This window comes from Anomalospiza imberbis, chromosome 3, assembly GCF_031753505.1.
Source record: "Anomalospiza imberbis isolate Cuckoo-Finch-1a 21T00152 chromosome 3, ASM3175350v1, whole genome shotgun sequence".
Lineage (NCBI taxonomy): Eukaryota > Metazoa > Chordata > Aves > Passeriformes > Viduidae > Anomalospiza > Anomalospiza imberbis.
In genome coordinates this window covers 62620280-62637581 of record NC_089683.1, presented here as the reverse complement: position 1 = coordinate 62637581, position 17302 = coordinate 62620280, and the positions used below count along the sequence as shown (strand labels likewise).

Here is a 17302-nt window from a genome sequence, read left to right as displayed (position 1 = left end):
GGATAGGGTATTTTCTGCCTCACACAAGTTAAAAGGTACATATGTAAAATAATCAGGAAACTCCTAGAAGAGAGTGAATGGTTTGATGGTTAGGAAAACTGGCAACTGTGAAAATGGGATTCTATTCCTACTTTTACTGATAAGTTCTTATTAGAAGTGGTCAAATTGCTTTGACCAGAATTTTCCGTTGGGCACTAAATACTCATTTTTGGATTTTCTACAGTGGGCCAGATTGTCAAAGTGCTCTCCCAGCTACAGTTTAAAGTCATTGGTAGAGTGCTTTGCACATATAAAACCCTGTACAAATATGAAGTAGTTAAGGAAAATCAGTAGTTTCATTTCATTGATGAGGCACCAAAAATCTGTGGAAAGTTTTTCCATTTTTGCCCATTATCTCCATGCCATGATACAAAAAAACCATTTGCCCTACAGTCTATTCCACTTCTGAAGTCAATTCACATTTTTGAATCACTTAGATAACTTTGGTGAAAGCTCTAACTAGCTCCAGAGGAATTTATTAATTTCTCTTTTCAGTTTAGTGTTGAAGTATCACACTAAATACTTCAATATTCTTTACTATAGGAGGTACGAATATGATGCAGAAAAAAAATTGATTATGAAATGAAAACCATACTCCAGTGTATTCTCATGATGGAAACAAATGAACTGCCCAGTGAAGCTTTCAATTTAGGAAATGTTGAATTTAAGTCCTTGGTTTCACTATTTGAAAGGGGTGTTCATTGTGGTTTGGGAAAGAATGGAGTGGGAGAAAGAGAAAGGCCTTTGTCATATAATATATATTTAGACAGTGAATTTCCTTTGGTCTATGGTCATAAAAATTACTTGACAGGCAGATTCTGGATATGTGGGGCTTCTAACCAGGAATATCGTAGCTAAATTTATTCCCATTAAAATCAATAAAATATCTTGAATTGCTTCTAGAAATGTTTGTGGTGTGTATTGCAACAAGTATTCATACTCCACAGTTCAGTACTGCTCTGGGCCAATGGGATTGCAAAATATCTGTCAGCTTTGGCTGACAGCCTAACATTGCCACAGCAATTTTTCTCTTTAATGAGTAAAATAGGTGATGTTTATAGAAAAATAACTGTCTCATGAGAAGCTGTGCAAAACATTCCATTTAAAACCATTCTGTTTATATATAGTTTTGTTGTTTGTTTTCTTTTCTTTTTACTTACTACTGTGGACATTTGCATGAAAACAGGATATTTCTCCTTCAAATTGCAGTCATGGATAGAATAGCTACTATACCAAAATGGAGCCAACCCACTTAAAACAAAAACCCAACTATTTTACTTACCAAATCTGTTTATTCTGTGCATGCAAAGTTTCAAGCACTTATTTTCCAACCTAAATTTAGGGGCTGGCTTTTTTGCATTAGTTCTGTAAAATCAACAAAACAATATGGATGTAATAAAGTGAGAATACATTTCTGCAAAGATTAAATTATTAAAAATCATAAATAACATTTATATTTTAATATATACAGTGACATCAGGGATAAGAGAATATTTTGTTATATGTACTTTTTTTTCTTTTTACACAGCCTAGAAGCAATGATAAATACTCAAGAGAGAGAGATAAATAGAAAAGCTGAGTCCTTTTTTTTGGTTGCTGATGATCAATAGAATTAATAAACACAAAGAACATCAGAGTTCTCTCTGATGGACAAATTTGACTTTTCCAGTCTCAGGTTGAGTGTAATATTCTACCAATTAGGGACATACACTTTTACTGACAAGTAGCATATTTTCTCTGATTTGGCAGTGTCTTATAATGCCCTTAAGATAACTTTAGGTGTCCCAGAATGAAACAGTGTACATTAACAGTGTATATTAACACAAGTGTACATTAACCAGTGTACATTAACACCCATGTTCCTGTAGGTATTTACATCACTTAACACCTTAGTCCCTGGCTTCGGGTCCATCCGAGTGCCCAAGGAAACTTCTCAACTGCCCAGAGACCTCTGTGTCATTTGTTTCTCTGGCAGGAATGAGAAGGAGAGTGGGTGAGGTGTGCTGCCAAATCCCCAGCCCCTGTAAGCCCTCATCCTGGCAGTCAGGATCCTGGATCACAGAGCCTTCCAACTGCAGACAGCTCCGGCTGGAGCCGTCTCACAGGGGCTCTACCCTGTAGGGGCTCACTCGTCCTGGCCTAGGAGACTGCCTGCAGTGGCTTGTGGCACAAAGCATGCTTTTCCTGCTCCTCCTCCTCTCAGTCTAAGGTGCTTCTCTGAAAGCTGATACCTATGTGTGCAAAATCCACTGGATGAAGCTGTCAACTGCAGGATTTATAGTCACTAATAAGTAAATATTCCCTCTGTGGTTAATAAATGGAACACCCAGATTGCAGTGCCGGTGAGCATCGTCCTCTGACTGTAAAGATTTGCAGGGAAATTAAAAATGGACAGGGTTTTGTTTGTACTACACAGATCAAGTTTTCGAATTCCAGGAGCAACACTGCTTCCCAAAGCTACCTGCAAATCTTTCAGACAATCTTTTTTTCTCACTTGAACAAAGAAGTGTTCCACTGAGCTTTCCAAGGGTAACCAGTCTGCATTTGGCTCTGAGAGCCCAGTCTCTTTACCTCATTGGGGCCATATGAATTTTTGCTTTGCAAATAAAAATTATAAAAACTATGTAAACTATACCTCTCTATTCTAACTGCAGATGTAAAGTGCATTTTTGGCATGCAACTTCACAGAGTCAGGGTCCATTTTTTCAGGCCAAACACCATTTAAATGTGACTGAAAAATATCAGGACCCACCTTGTCTGCAAAGAAACATCAAGGGCTCTTTGGAGGAATTAGTTGCATTTATTCCTATTTTATAACTGTTCTGTATGTAATTTACACTCAACAACTTTTTAGGTTGTTTTTAGTTTGGGTAACTAATAATGCATGTTTTTTCATCCTTGTAGGATTTGACATGGGGTTGTGGCTTGATGAAATGTTTGCAAAGAAATTCAGCATAAATGGGCCAGTTAGTTTCTTTGGTTGTCTCTTGGAGATATTCAGTTCCCATCTATTTTGTTCAGTGCTGCTTTGGCAAACTGTTACAGATTTTAGCAGCAGGCAGTTCATGGTAATTATATCATATAATACACTAAGTAAATATATGATAAATGAGCAAATGTTAACCAAACAAGAAATGCAACCCTGGGGACTAACTGGGCTTGAAATTGTCATGGGTAAACACAGCAGGTGAGCAAAGGAGTATGACAAATAGGGTAAGAATTTCTTAAAGCCTGACTGCCACAAATATGTCAATGGAGCTGAGTCAGCATGGGAAGGACACAGTAATTTACTGTTGATTCCAAAGCCAGTAACTCACTGCTATCCTTCTGGGTGATGTGGAATGCATCAGCTGGAAATGCAGATGACTAACCTTCAGGGACTGCTGCTTCTGCTGCTCTTCAGCCCAACTCTAGTTGCTCATTTCCAGGGACACTTCTCTGGAAACAACAGCATGTCATAGAGCTGTTGGGATAACCTGCAGTCAGCACCAGCCCAGCAGCCAAAAAATCTGAATCTTTTGGAAGCTGCAGTTTTATGATTTGCCTTTCTGAATTGAAAAACTTTGCTTTCACTTTGCCTTTATCAGGCCAATAGACATGGTAAATATATATCTATATATATAATGTGCACAAATTATTGTTTAGCAATATAATTTATATTTCTTTGCTATAGGATTTCTTATATAGAATGCTCTTTTGCTATGCTACTCCTCCAACATTTTCCCCACTAGAAACAAGGCCTTTTTCTGCCTTTCTTCCTCCCATCTCTATTAGTCTGTATAGACATACATTTAGTTCTTGTGTTGATGGTTACTTTACTCTTAAGTTACGTCTCTGCCTGACCTCCAGCTTTTCTGTGTTTTCATTGTCAGCTCACGGATGCTATGACTGTAGGACTGTGCTAACTGACCCCTCTGGAGTTTTCACTTCGCCATGCTTCCCCAGTGACTATCCCAACAGCCAAGCGTGCAAGTGGATCATCCGAGCGCCTCATGGATTTATCATACAGCTAACCTTTATTGATTTCGACATTGAAGAAGCTCCGGGCTGCATTTATGATTCACTGACATTAGACAATGGAGAAAGCCCAATGAACCTTTGTGGCATCACTGCCAAAGGATTATCCTATAATTCTACCGGAAATGAAATGATTGTGTCATTTAAAAGCGACTTCAGTATCCAAAAGAAAGGTTTTAATGCCAGCTATGTACGAAGTAAGTAAGTCCAAAGCATTTCATCCCATTATAGATGTTACAAGGAAATGTGCTATAAGGATTAAAATGACACTTCCTGAAGGAGCCAAGTCCTCCATGAGAAGAGAGTGAATGAGTGAGGCTGCACTTTACAGGGTTATCTTGAATCTTTTATTAGCTAATTTATTTTTCTTTGGATCAAAATTATTTTATTCCAGGACATGACAAGAAGTGTTTTAGAAAAACTTTCCACATGCAAAGATTTTAGGCCTAACAGTTCTCTCCCTGCCAATTTTTGCTGGAGGATTTGGAAGCAGGATAGGTGTCTTTCAGGTCAGCACACCTGCAGAGGGACATAGAAACCTAAAGGAGAGCATGAGAGGCAACTTAGTTGAGCCAGAAAGGTCAGCCTGGACCTCTGGCCCAGTGTAACTCCCAGCAGTGGGGAGAAGTTAATACAGAAAGCAGAACTTCTCTGAGTTCATCCAGCCTCTGGAACAAACTCCCAGGGATGAGCTGATGTTGCAGAATGGCTACCTTTCATTCCAGTTCCTTGACCTTTCTTTACCTTCCCTAAATATGTAACAATGGTTTTAAAGGTTTTAAAAATACACTCATGCTTTTTTCCCTAGAAGATAAGCATACAAATAATTTCTGATTAGAGCATTAATTAGAATTAATTAGACAGTAAAGGGCAGTAAGGTAGTGGAAGACATTCAGGACAGTGACTAACAGACCCCATGTGTGGTTCACTATGCACTTCAGGGTTATAGTTTCCAGTTGCATGCTTTCAGTAGATTTTCTTTTTGTAGTGGTTGTACACCTTAAACTGACCACTAGTATTGCATTTAGCCTTTATTTATTGTAGCACAGTGATGTTCTGCAGGTTAGCTTGCTGTAAAAAGACAGAGCAGGGAAGGTTGGCAGTTCTGTCTTCAGTCACAAGCATATCTTCCTCATGGTTATTTTAAAATATTTAATACACATTTCATATATTTTAAAATAATTAAGATAGCAAATCCCTGGAATCATAAGACAAAAGTAGGCATGATTATGTCACCAAAATCTGTGTACAGTCCTGAAAAGAAAAAAGGTAACATCACAGAGAAGCAAAAAAAACTTCTCTCTACTGAGGTCCTTTTATGCTGACAAAAATATATAGTAATAATTGTAGGAGCACCTCTTATGAAAGTCAAAGCAAATTTTCTGGAAGGCCTCTCTATTTAAAATTAGCAAAACTTTTGCTATATTGTAAGAAGTTGTAAAATCAAGTAGATCACAAAAATCATATGCAGTCAGATTATGCAAAATATTATATATTTTAATGTTTAAGTATAAATGTAAGAGATTAGTTACAATTGGAATTAAAAGATGCAATGTTGACCTCAGCTGTGTTTAATAAGGAAAGGTCTACAAACATGGGCAGAGAACAACTTGTATGTATATACCCACAGTTATGTATTGTAATGAAAGCAAGAGTATTGCCTGCAAATTGAATGGTACCTTATGCTCATGGATAGCACCATCAAAATTTAATAGTCTTGGAAGATAGCCTTTTATTTTGAAAAAGAAGGCTATTCTCCAGTGCGAGTAAAAGTATTGAAGTATTGAAGTAAAAGTGTGACTAAAAGTATCAAAGACCAGTGACTTAATGTTTCATATATATATTCGTTCAGAGGCTCTGTGTTAAGCTGTGCTGTTAAGCACCTAGTTTGAGACTGACTTCATTCAGTTTCATTACTCCAAATGTGTCACTTTCACTTGACATCTTGATTTTGACTGTGGATGCTGGGAGAGCTGTCTACATTCTTCTAGGGAAAGTTATAACTATTTTCTACTTACTGCTCACAGCTGTGCAATTGTGTTACTTTCAGAACATAGTTACAGATACAGATCATAATAAAACTTAACCTGGAAATGGATACAGAAAAGGGTCTGGGAAAAGGGATCGTAAAGTACTGTTTTCCTTTCAAGTTATAAATGCATGTGGAAAATTGCACATCAATATGCACACACACTGAAATAACAACACATCCACATGGCAGATGCCTGTACTGTGCTCTGCTATGCTTGCAAAGAGTTTCCAAAGCCTTCCAAAAGATTGCACACCCCTTCACATCATGTGAAAAATTGCACGCCCCCTCACTTCACATGAAGTTTCAAAGCTTGTAGTTCAAGTTGACACCATCTTTGAGTACTAAAAATGTGATACAGCAGCAAAGGCATTAATTTCTGCCAGAACTAGGGGAATGCTGTTACATTTTTTTTTCTAAGAAATTATATTTTTTAAATAATAATAAAATTAATTAATTTGCTCCACCTTGAATTTCACAAAGTAATGCAAAATTGGAGAGTAAAAGGCCATTCAAAGACACAATTTACTATCTAGAAATGTAGTTTAAAAAGACATAGTGATACAAACATCCTAATATGCAGTATGTACTCAACACAAAATACATATCGGGAAAGATAGACATAAAAGAGTGAGTTGTGGGAGGGAATTAGCTGGGGAATAGGACAACTTTTGTGTGATTGCTCAGTTTTATGTAAGTTTCAAACTGAGTCCTGTTGTCTGTATCAAATTGGCCACCCACACAAATGTTTTTTTCCTGCCTGCCACCTCCTGCAACACACAATAGCAGATGGACAGGCCATATCCTCAGCTGCAGTAAACCAATCTAGTTTTGCCAGTCTTAGGGGAATTATGTCAATTTACCCCAGCTGAGGAGCTGTCATGGTAAATAATTTCCTAGTAACACTTAACTGTAAGTAATAACTCCACCAGTAAGTAGAAGTCAGTCACCAAAAGGGGAGGAAGGAGAGCCAACAGACCTGTGTTAGTACAGAAACGCTTGAGGCAATTTAGCATACAGTTAAACAGGACTGAAGTGGCCCCGATTAAAAGCACAATTCACTGAGGTAGTAACAAAACACCGCCAAACATACTTGGTATGTGGACACTTGCAGACCTCATTAAATTTTGACACATTTCTACCAGCATCATTGACAGGGAAGATGAAAGCAGGGGAGCTAGAAACAGCAGAAGGCACTCCTTAAGCACCAGACTATACTGAAAAGCCCATCAGCTGGCAGGAGACCAGTGTGCCCTGCTTGTAAAGGGCTTGTGAAATAGAGCCTAAGGGTTCCTGGCTTGCTTATGCGTGAAGGGGTGTATGAGATGTGAGACAGTGAGACAAGCAAGGTAGATGTTTGTGCCTTCTTCGTAAGAAAATGTGTCCAAAAAACCCATGCCCATTGTAATCCAGTTATCACAGAACAGTCTGAGTTGGAAGGGACCCAGAACAATCATCAAGTCCAGCTATGGAGTGAATGGCCCATACAGGGATCAAACCCACAACCCTGGCATTATTCTCCCCATCCTCTAACCAACTGAGCTAATCTCAGGGTCTTCCTAAGAAAAAAAAATAGCATAATTCTGAAAGTATTCTGAAACACCTGGATGAGTATTCCAAGAATATATGTATATTCTTCCTCAGAGAATAGCCTGTTTTCCTGATACTAACATTTAAATTCATAAGTGTGATGACTGTGCAACAGCAACCAGGAAAGAAATCTGCACTTAATATTGATGGCAGCATTCAGTTTTCTCCATGTGGACAAAATACTTGTCAGTTTTGTGTTTTCAGTATGTGGGAAAGATGCCAGTGGTTAAATCTGTATGATGAATACAGCAAAACTGAGCAGACTTCTTCACTACGGGAGCAAAGTCCTTCTCATTTATTTCTCTTTCTATACTGTTTAAAAGTGACCAGTGGTCCATAACTTTTCTTACCACCTGGTCTGGATAGTGCTCATATTAATAAGCTTTCTTCTTTTTCGAGTCATGAATCCTTATGCTTCTTCTGGAATACTTTCCATGTTACGTAAAGGAGCTTACAGTATAATTAACCCGCTAAAAAAATGCCCCTGTTTTCAATGGAGAGTTGAACGCATTTTCTATCTATAAAATTGTTACAGCATGCTTTTTCCCTTGGGAAGAAAAATAAATCTATGAAGTATATCCAGTAACTATAAAAGTCCAGTATTTTTCTCTCTTCCCTCCCATTATGCAGTTGCTGGGTTGGCAGATAACTTGCGATGCTTTATGTTATTTTACTGTGTAATATATTGGTCAAATTATGTTCTTGTGTATATCCAAATATGGTAGTTTGGAGCTCAGAGTCTTTGCAAGCAGCTGGCAAAGGAAATTTGCAGTACCACAGACAACACAGAATTTTTATACACCATGTATCTGTGTCTTTTCCTGGGTATGGCGTGATAGTCACCCTTCCCTCATGTCTCACACTCTCATGTTTGAAAGGGTTTTATTTCAATCTGAGCAGAGAATAGTTGTAGTAATTAGTATCAGTGTTGTGACATCACTGATAAATCCTAGAGGAGACTGGGAATTAACTACTGTGGCAGTTATTCTTCACCTTCTGCAAGAAACAGTTTCATTTCCAGTGTATACACTGTGAAAATGTGTAAGAGGTAGCAGACATTTGCGTGAGATAGGAGTCTGAGGCAGAGCTGAGGAGCCAGAAGTAAAACCAAGGGCTGTTGCAATCTGTACCAGACACCTTTGCATGTCTGGTAGCTGGAGACTTTTCCATGGAGAAATTTGCTGGAAGAATTGTGCTGTCATTAATGTGACAATAAAACTGAGCATATTAACATTCTCTTTTGAAAAATAATGTTCTCTGAAATGCAGTGAACAGAATTGTCATTCATGTACTCATGGAGAAAAAGTATGTGTCACATGGTACTTTCTCATTTCGTGGCTGTCATTTTGCCCATGCAAATGAGTATACTTAACAACAATTAGAGCAATTCTGCATAAATACCCTTACAGCAATACATAAATTGCTGTAGTACTAGAGATTTCTGGATACTTTTGCAAAGTCCAAAACTGCTGACCCAATTGTTAGTACATAGGAAACAGCTTGGATAGAAATATTCATGAGCACACGATTACAGTATTCGACCAGAAAGCTGCTGGGGACAAAATGAGAAGATGCCTAATGCTGTGCAGAAATACCCATTAGCTGAATTCAGCAACAAAAGGCTTCAGTTTGCCAAGGAATGTAATGGGGGCTTTCTTCTATTGCAATATTTGAAAGAAGGAAGGCCTGAACTTCACTGGTGTAATGTAGTCATGCAGACAAGTAATTAAAATATATCTTAAAAGCAAGTTGTACTGTGTTTTTCAAATAACTGGTTTATTCCATTGCTTAATGCATTCTTACTAGATGAATGAGAAGTAATTTTTATTAAGTGAGCTGAAGAAGAGTTGGAGGTCAGTAGGTAGAGTGTCCTAATATTGCTCTTAACACAACATAGGGGGTTGTTAACTGGGTGTCACAGAGCATTCTCTGTGCCATTGAAAGGATCGCTACATATTTTCAGCTGAGTGCACTCCCAAGCCAAATTCCCCTTGGTGTGTGCTGCTGGTATATTACAGTGATAAAAATGACCTGATGAATGTTTGATTTAATGAATGTTGCTTTAACCCCTGCTGCCAATCTGCCTCTATTCCTATATGATGAATTTTTTTTTTGATAGTTTACCGATCTGCTCTTGGTTCTAGTTGCCGTGTCTCTGAGGAATCAGAAAGTCATCATTCCCCAGGTTCCTGACATCGATGCTGTGTCTGTAGCAGAGACCATCTCAGTGCCAGAGCTTAGACAGTTTACACTGTGCTTTGAAGCAACCAAGGGCAACAGCGATGACAACGACGACTGGAAGGTTTTCTCCTACACTGATGCATTGTTGAGAGAGCTCTTCAGCTTTGGGAAGACCACAAAAGGCCATTTTCTGTCCATCTCAGGCACACAGTGCATCCTTAAGAATGCATTGCCCCGAAATGCAGAGTTTTTCACAGGAACCTTTCAACAGCTCTGTGTTGTATGGGACAGCTTCTCGGGCACTATAGGTATATATGCCAAGAGCACCTATCAGGTGGTGGACTGTCCAGAGATCTTTGACAAAGTTATCCCTGGAAATGGGAGGCTGGTGCTGGGCTCTAACAGCAATGAAGTGAGCTCTCTAAATGGGGACATTTACAACTTCCGCCTCTGGAATTTCACCATGAATGCGCAAACACTGGCCAACCTCAGCTGCGATGTGAAAGGAAACATTGTAGACTGGGAAAATGAATTCTGGAGTATTCCAACTTCAGCACTGAAAGCAGAAAACAATTTGAGTTGTGGTGAGTATGCCTTGCCAAAACTTTTTTGCTTATTCCCCCCCCACCCCCACTCTTCTGTATTGCGCTGAACATACCACATACCAAGATGGAAAAAAATGAGAGCATTCCCATGAAAGAAAAATAGCAACGTCTTACCTTTATTAGAGTTTAGCTTAACTCTTACATATACAGAGACTTTGAAAGGGTATGGAGTTGATTCCTTAAAGGAAAGGAACAAGTCTCCTAAGTGTATTGAGTTGCTGCTGGAAAAGATCTGCAGATCAAAGATTTCCTAAACACTCCTTATTGGCTCATACAAAAGGGGGATAACGGCAAGTACCTACTAGCCTCAAATAAGATTACTGTGGTCTCTGGAGAAAAAAATGTATGTTAGCTAATTAATTACTAAATGTTTTTGTACCTGTCATTTGGCCCTTTGATTAGCCAGAGGAGCCCATGCTAGCCTCGTGCTCTATATGCAGAGCCAGCAAAAGCAGTGACAAAAGCAGTGCATAGGTGACAGAAAACTAGAATAAAATATTAAATCAGAAGAGGTGGACAGGAAGGAAGAGTTTGAGATCAAAATCATAAGATTTTTTCTTCATTATGACATATTATCAGTCCTTTTTTAACTGCTACTTACTGAAAGTGTTTTTTCCTGTAGATTACTCCAGAAGATAAATTTCAATACATTTACCAACCTATTCTCATTTTATGGCTCAGACACTTGACTCACATAAATGTCCTGGAGTATTTTTTGTATATTTGACAGAGCATCTGTCAGCATTCTGAGAATCCTTAGTTTAGAAGAGAAGCTGCCATCACTAAGGCATTCTATTTTGTATCTAATAGTTCTTGAGAGATTAAGGTGGCTAAAAAAGCTGCTTTGCTTGCTTTATTGTACTCATATCAAAGTATGGGATACTCATTCACAGATTAGAACTACTGAGAAAGATCTCAACATGCCTCTGCTAAAAAAACATTAAGCAACACCTGTATGAAACCACAAGCAACTTGGTACCTTCACCTTTCTACCAAAACAAAGAAAAGGCTGATCTGACCATGAGTGATGAACAAAAACATTTTTTCTGGACAAAAAAGTTGTTTCTATTTCATCGGTATAAACTGATCTGGTAGACAATAACTTCCCAGAAAATTGCTGGGACACCAAATCTTACGCTGTTACACCATGATGTCTACCACAACACTTCTACCAAGCAACCTATCTCTGTACAAGCTGCAATCTCATTTAATTTTGACTGGAGTCTTGTTCTTCTTCCTGCTGAAGACTGTATTATCCTAAGATATAAATATAATATCACAGTAGTGATATTATAGATAGAATTTTTTTCATTCCACAACTTTATTCCCTGGGATGTGAGTTATCAGTAGTTTTCCTGCAGCAGAACATTGTTTTAGAAAAAGTAGGTTAGTGTTCCTACTTTAGGCCCAGTATCTATTCAAGTAATTTAAAATATATCTACATATAAACATTGTTGTTGTCTCTAAATAAGCCTATGAGGAAACTGACTCACTAGCAAGTCTTTTTATTTCCTTGACATGAAATCATCCTCTGTGATACAGGCTTTCCTGAGCCATAGTATTCCTAAAAGAAAATTCTGGGTGCAGTGCCATTTCAAAGATGGTTACTAATTCCAGAGATGAAATTGTTAGAATTGTCTTCCCTTCCTCCTCTCAAGTAAAAGCCTTCTTTGTAAAATCAGCTTTCAACAGGAGAGTTGATGAGTCAGGCTATCAACCATGAATAAACCACTTACACTGTGGAGCTGACTCTGATTAGGCTTCATTTGACAGCAATGAAAGGATTTATGCAGAAAAGAGTTTTTCACACAGCTCCAATAATGCTTCACCAGGAAGTGGCCTGTAACTTTAAAAAAAGCAAACCAAGCATTTAGCAGTGATCTCAGCATGTCTTTGCCTGAACAGTGCTTACATTTTCAAGGGGTATTATTTTTATGGTTTCTCAGACAAAGCTTTTACAAGTAGATTTATGAGGCATAAAGCACCAGCAAATTGTTTCAGATAATCTTTTCATAGTTTTACTTTTTATTAGTTTATTCCATAGACTAATGTTTTCACAGCTGTGCAGTTGTGGTGGGGTGTTTGCATAAGATTTGACAGAATTCTGTTTTTATTGCCATACCTTTGTGCAGCTTGCATGTAAAGGTATGCATACACAGCCTAGATATCCAGACTCATTTTAAAACAAGTAACCTAGGTAATGATAGAAATATGGCTATTGCCCACCAGTTCAGAGATCAGTGCAGGCAAACTTAGGAGCATTTAATCAATTTCTGGTTCTGATTCTGAAGCCTGCACTGGCTGCAGCTATAGCAGGATATGATCTACTCATTTTAAGGGTAACATGGCCACATGTCTGTCCATGCCTGCAGTTGTTTGTTTTTTTTTTTTTTTTAATGTGCATTTAATGAGTTCTTCATTCCCAAAGGCCAAAGGAATCCTTAATTTCACTCTCAGATTTAACTCAGTGTGAGATGTGTCTGCCTTAGGCAGCTGGCCAATGTTTTGCGCTAAGATAATTGCCCTCAGTGCTGTTTATGAATAGTGGAATCAAAAAGGCTATTCCACAGGTCAGTGCATCTCATGCTGGAAAAGATGTCTCAGTGAAGTCAAAGTTCTTTTGCTGTAGGAGTGTCTGTTCCTCTTCACTGACTATAAAGTCTAGCATGACAAGCAGATATGCATGTCTGAGTTTTAGACATTTGAAGGGAAATGTATAACACAATGTGTCTGTAACACAGGTTCATGGGGTCACGAGTCCTGTCAGCAAACCTGCTCCAGAATGGGCTCCTGTCTTCATGGGTCCACAGCTCCTGCCAGGAGTCTTCTCCAGTGCCAGTTTTCTATGGGGTAACAGCCTCCTTTAGGCATCCACCGGCTCTAGCTTGTGGTCCTCCACAGGCTGCAGGTGGATCTCTGCTCCACCATGGACCTCCATGGGCTGCAGAGGCACAGATGCCTCACCATGGTCTGCACCGTGGGCTGCAGGGGAATCTGAGCTCAGGCACCTGGAGCACCTCCTGCCCCTCCTTCCTCACTGGCCTTGGTGTCTGTGGGATTTTGCTCTCACACATTCTCACTCCTGTCTTGGCTGCAATTGCTGCTGTGCAGTAACTTTCACCCATTTAAAAATCCCTTATCCCAGAGACACTGCCATTGTTGCTTACAGGCTCAGCCTTGGTCAACACATCCATCTTGGAGCCGGCTGGCATTGGCTCCACTGGACATAGGGAAAGCTCCTGTGAGAGGCTTCTTAAAGAACTGCCCCTGTAACCCTCTTTCTGCCAAACACTTGCCATGCAAACTCAATGCAGTAGTCTTCTGACTTAAATGTTTTGTAAATTTGGATTTGATTTTTTTTTTTAGTTTCACCAAATAAAATCACAATCTTGTTTTAAATACCCAGTAAAGAAAATATGAACACCCACAGTATTTCCAGCCAACTCTCAGGTCATCTTTCCATGTTACACAACAGGAGTGAAACAGAGTAGGTTTTGATATTGACTGTTTAATATTAACAAATTTATTTTGGGAGAAAAAACCCACCTCATGCAGGGGATAGTACGCTCACTTAGAACATCCTTCCTGGAGTTCATAAGAAGTGTACCAAGAAAGTGAATTTGCCCCTATCTCTTAATCCATTAAAAAAAACCAGGGAAATTTAATATTTGTTGAGGATCATTTAATATTTGTTGTTTTAATTACACTCTATATTTGCTGGCAATACATGTAGTGGTATATGTGTCATGATACAATTTGTGTGTCGAAGCTCCATGCTTCATTTGTGCTTGCATCACAGGAAATATTTTCTTAGCTATCTTTACAAGCTGATGAGTGGTGGCTACTTAATTTTACAGAATGATAGTGTGTTTCATGAGAAAACCTCATTGAGTCAATATGATTGTGAAGTGGTAAAGCAAAAGCCAAAAGGGCAAAACTCCTAGTGGGTTCACATCTTGCCAGAGCCCTATGGTCCCATTATGTTCAATACAGTGTGCAAAGGCAGCTGTATCTGCAGCTGAGCCTCTGGGATACGTGAAGTGTAATTAATGCAGTTGCACCAATTCTTTTTCTGTAGCCATTCTTATGTCCCTTGGTTTTGTCTCCAGATCATCAAAGTGTAATGCTTGTTGTTATGAATAATTCTGTAGAGGTACAGACTTATAACATTATCTGTCTATAAGTCATGCACACCAGCATACTAATCACACCCTCGCCCTGGGCAGAGGAGCAAGTTTAATCACCTTTTATCTGGTTGGTGTCTGTCCCAGGCAGATTACTCACAAGTGTGTGCAGCCTGTGCTGCAGCAGCAGAGTGTGGTCACTCCTCCAAGGCACATGTTGTTCTGAAAATCACATAAATCCCGTGGCCATACTGACCCCTTTGCTTAAACCCATTTTACAGAGTATGCACAAGCTGCATTCCTGTAATGTGATGTTATTTAGTGAAAGCTAAGAAAATCACAGGAGGATATGTGACTCTAACTTGCGAGTCAGCAGGGTTTTCAAGGATCCCCGAGCTGCAACAGAAACTGAAAACTTTTAAGTCTTATAGGCAAATGACAGTGTCATTTTTACTGCTGAAAGAAATTAGGAAGAGGAATGTGCTACTGCGCAACATAATATGTTTTAGGCCCAGTAACTAACCCTTTCTAAATTATTTGATTTCTCCTTTTAAAGGCTCATATCTAATTCCCTCTTCTTCAATTGAACCAACCAGTTGTGCAAACCTAGGAAGCCTTTGCCAAGGTAAGAAACCCAGATCCTTCTCACAGTTTAATCTTTGGGAAATCTTTATTTGCCTCCAGGTTTTATTCCATTTCTTTTTTATTATCATTTATAAAAGGGTGAGCAGCAATAAAAAATATCAAGGAAAGGAATTCTTTAGTCTCATCAAGTATGTGGGTTTCCTGTTTGTACAATATGTGGAAAAAATGTGATCACTCTCTTGACAATACATTTTCCAAATAGTCTCAATTATATCAAAGCCGAATTAATTGACTGCTTTCATTTCTTTCTCCACCTCTTTTCCTCCTGTACATTTTCACTGTAAAATATTAACCAGTATAAGTAGTAGGTAAATCTATTAAAAAAAAAAAAGGGCAGATGTAAATAAAGGAACTAGCTTTTATCCATTTTTTTTTTTTCAATAAGATATTTTGAGGCTACATGCTTTAAGATTAGCAGGTATAAAATAAGTACCATCAAACTGCAAAATTTGCAGCTTGTAGAGAACGAAACACATGCTATGGCACGTAGTGATGGATTAATAACGTAAAAATCAGTACATATAAAAATACATTAAGTGTTTTTAAAAGTCAGTTCAGTTGAATGCAAGGAATGGGTGAACCCTACAGATTGGGTTCATTCATGTCACTTTGTCACTTTGGAATAAGATGCCAAATCAGGTTTGTCCCACTCAGCACCATCATAATTGTTGTCATAATAATGAAAATCATAAATTCATTCATTCATATCACATGAATCAATGTGCACGCAAGGATGGTTAATTTGTACTGTTCTCCTCAGATGCTGAAGTTCCATAAAAAGTGCTTGATGAGCAACATTAACCTGTTTCCACAATGCCTCCCTTCATGAACTCAAGCCTTCCAATGTGTTGGCATGCTATGTTAAACTTCAATTACAGCAGCAACTGCACCAAAAATATCTAGCTTTGTAACCTCTTTCCAGCTGAATGGTGGAAGAAGGAGAGAATAAAATATAAGAGGAGAACAAGAAGTCTCAGAACTCTTTCAAAACCAATATTTTCAAGTAAATTGGATTTAGCTTAAAAATAAAAGGGAAAATTTATTCTACTTGGAAAGCCAATAAGAGATCTATGTCAGTTTTCAGTATACTTTTCCCAGATTTTCCTGAGATAAATTTGGTTAAAATTTTTGGAGCATATTTTACTGGTCTCCACGGGGAAAGTGAAATTCCATTAATGTCCATAATCAGATTTTAAACAGTAATTTTCAGGCATCATATTCACAAAGCAGAGTACGATCTAAATACTGTTACTCAAATAGTTTGGGTAAATGATGCATCCACAATTATTCAGTATTAGTCTTTTTATATGTAAAGGGTATCAATGTATAAATATCTTCATCCATTCTTTTGGAAGATCTCTGAGTGTTTTCCTCCATTAAAATGGCATGGTATGGAAGGGAGAAAATGTCTTTCAGCTGAACAAGCCTGCTTTTCTGAAAACCTCATTCTTTGTCCCAGCTTTATTAACTTGTCTGGTAGATATTGCCTCTGATAAAAGATGCTGCCTTTAAAACTTGCCTTCTTAACTTCTTAGACCATCAATAAAGACTTCAATAAGACTATGAGTATTTTCATGAAGGTAATACTCTTTCTCTAAAAAAGTATTTGGTAAAGTGTACCTTGTGTTCAGTTTGTCACTTTGGAATAAGATGCCAAATCAGGTTTGTCCCACTCAGCACCATCATAATTGTTGTCATAATAATGAAAATCATAAAAATTTGTCTGTCTGTCTATTTCTGTCAATGCCTCAGACTTTATCTAAACTTAGAGGCCAGTTTGGATTCCTTTTGTTTGTTGGGTGTAGTGCAATTACAACAGTAAAATAGTTTGTGGATGCCAGGTTATGTCAGCTATGTCTGATGGGAGAACTGATTTCTCCATTATGCTTAGTAAATATTTTTGTTCATTAGATGCCTCCTTTAGCAGCATTGGCTGCTAAGACCCAGTCTGTAAGAAGCCTTGAAAATTATTCCTCAGACAATATAGGTCTGAAGTTTCATGGAAGAGCTTTTTTTGTATTTCAAGGTGTCATTTTATATGCTCACTTTCCCAGTTAGAATCTGTTTGTTCC

At 38.3% G+C, this 17302-nt stretch overlaps 1 protein-coding gene across 6 annotated transcripts in view; it reads left to right on the top strand.

Moving 5' to 3' along the window:
• ADGRG6 (adhesion G protein-coupled receptor G6) overlaps positions 1-17302 on the top strand; it is a 111511-nt gene that overhangs the window by 39140 nt on the left and 55069 nt on the right. For 5 of the 6 annotated variants that reach the window (XM_068184761.1, XM_068184759.1, XM_068184760.1 and 2 more), the window contains exons 3-5: positions 3912-4253; positions 9820-10440; positions 15142-15210. In XM_068184761.1, coding sequence (XP_068040862.1) covers positions 3912-4253; positions 9820-10440; positions 15142-15210 — 1032 coding nt within the window. The remainder of the gene's footprint in view (positions 1-3911; positions 4254-9819; positions 10441-15141; positions 15211-17302) is intronic. The other variant, XM_068184764.1, reaches the window with a different exon arrangement.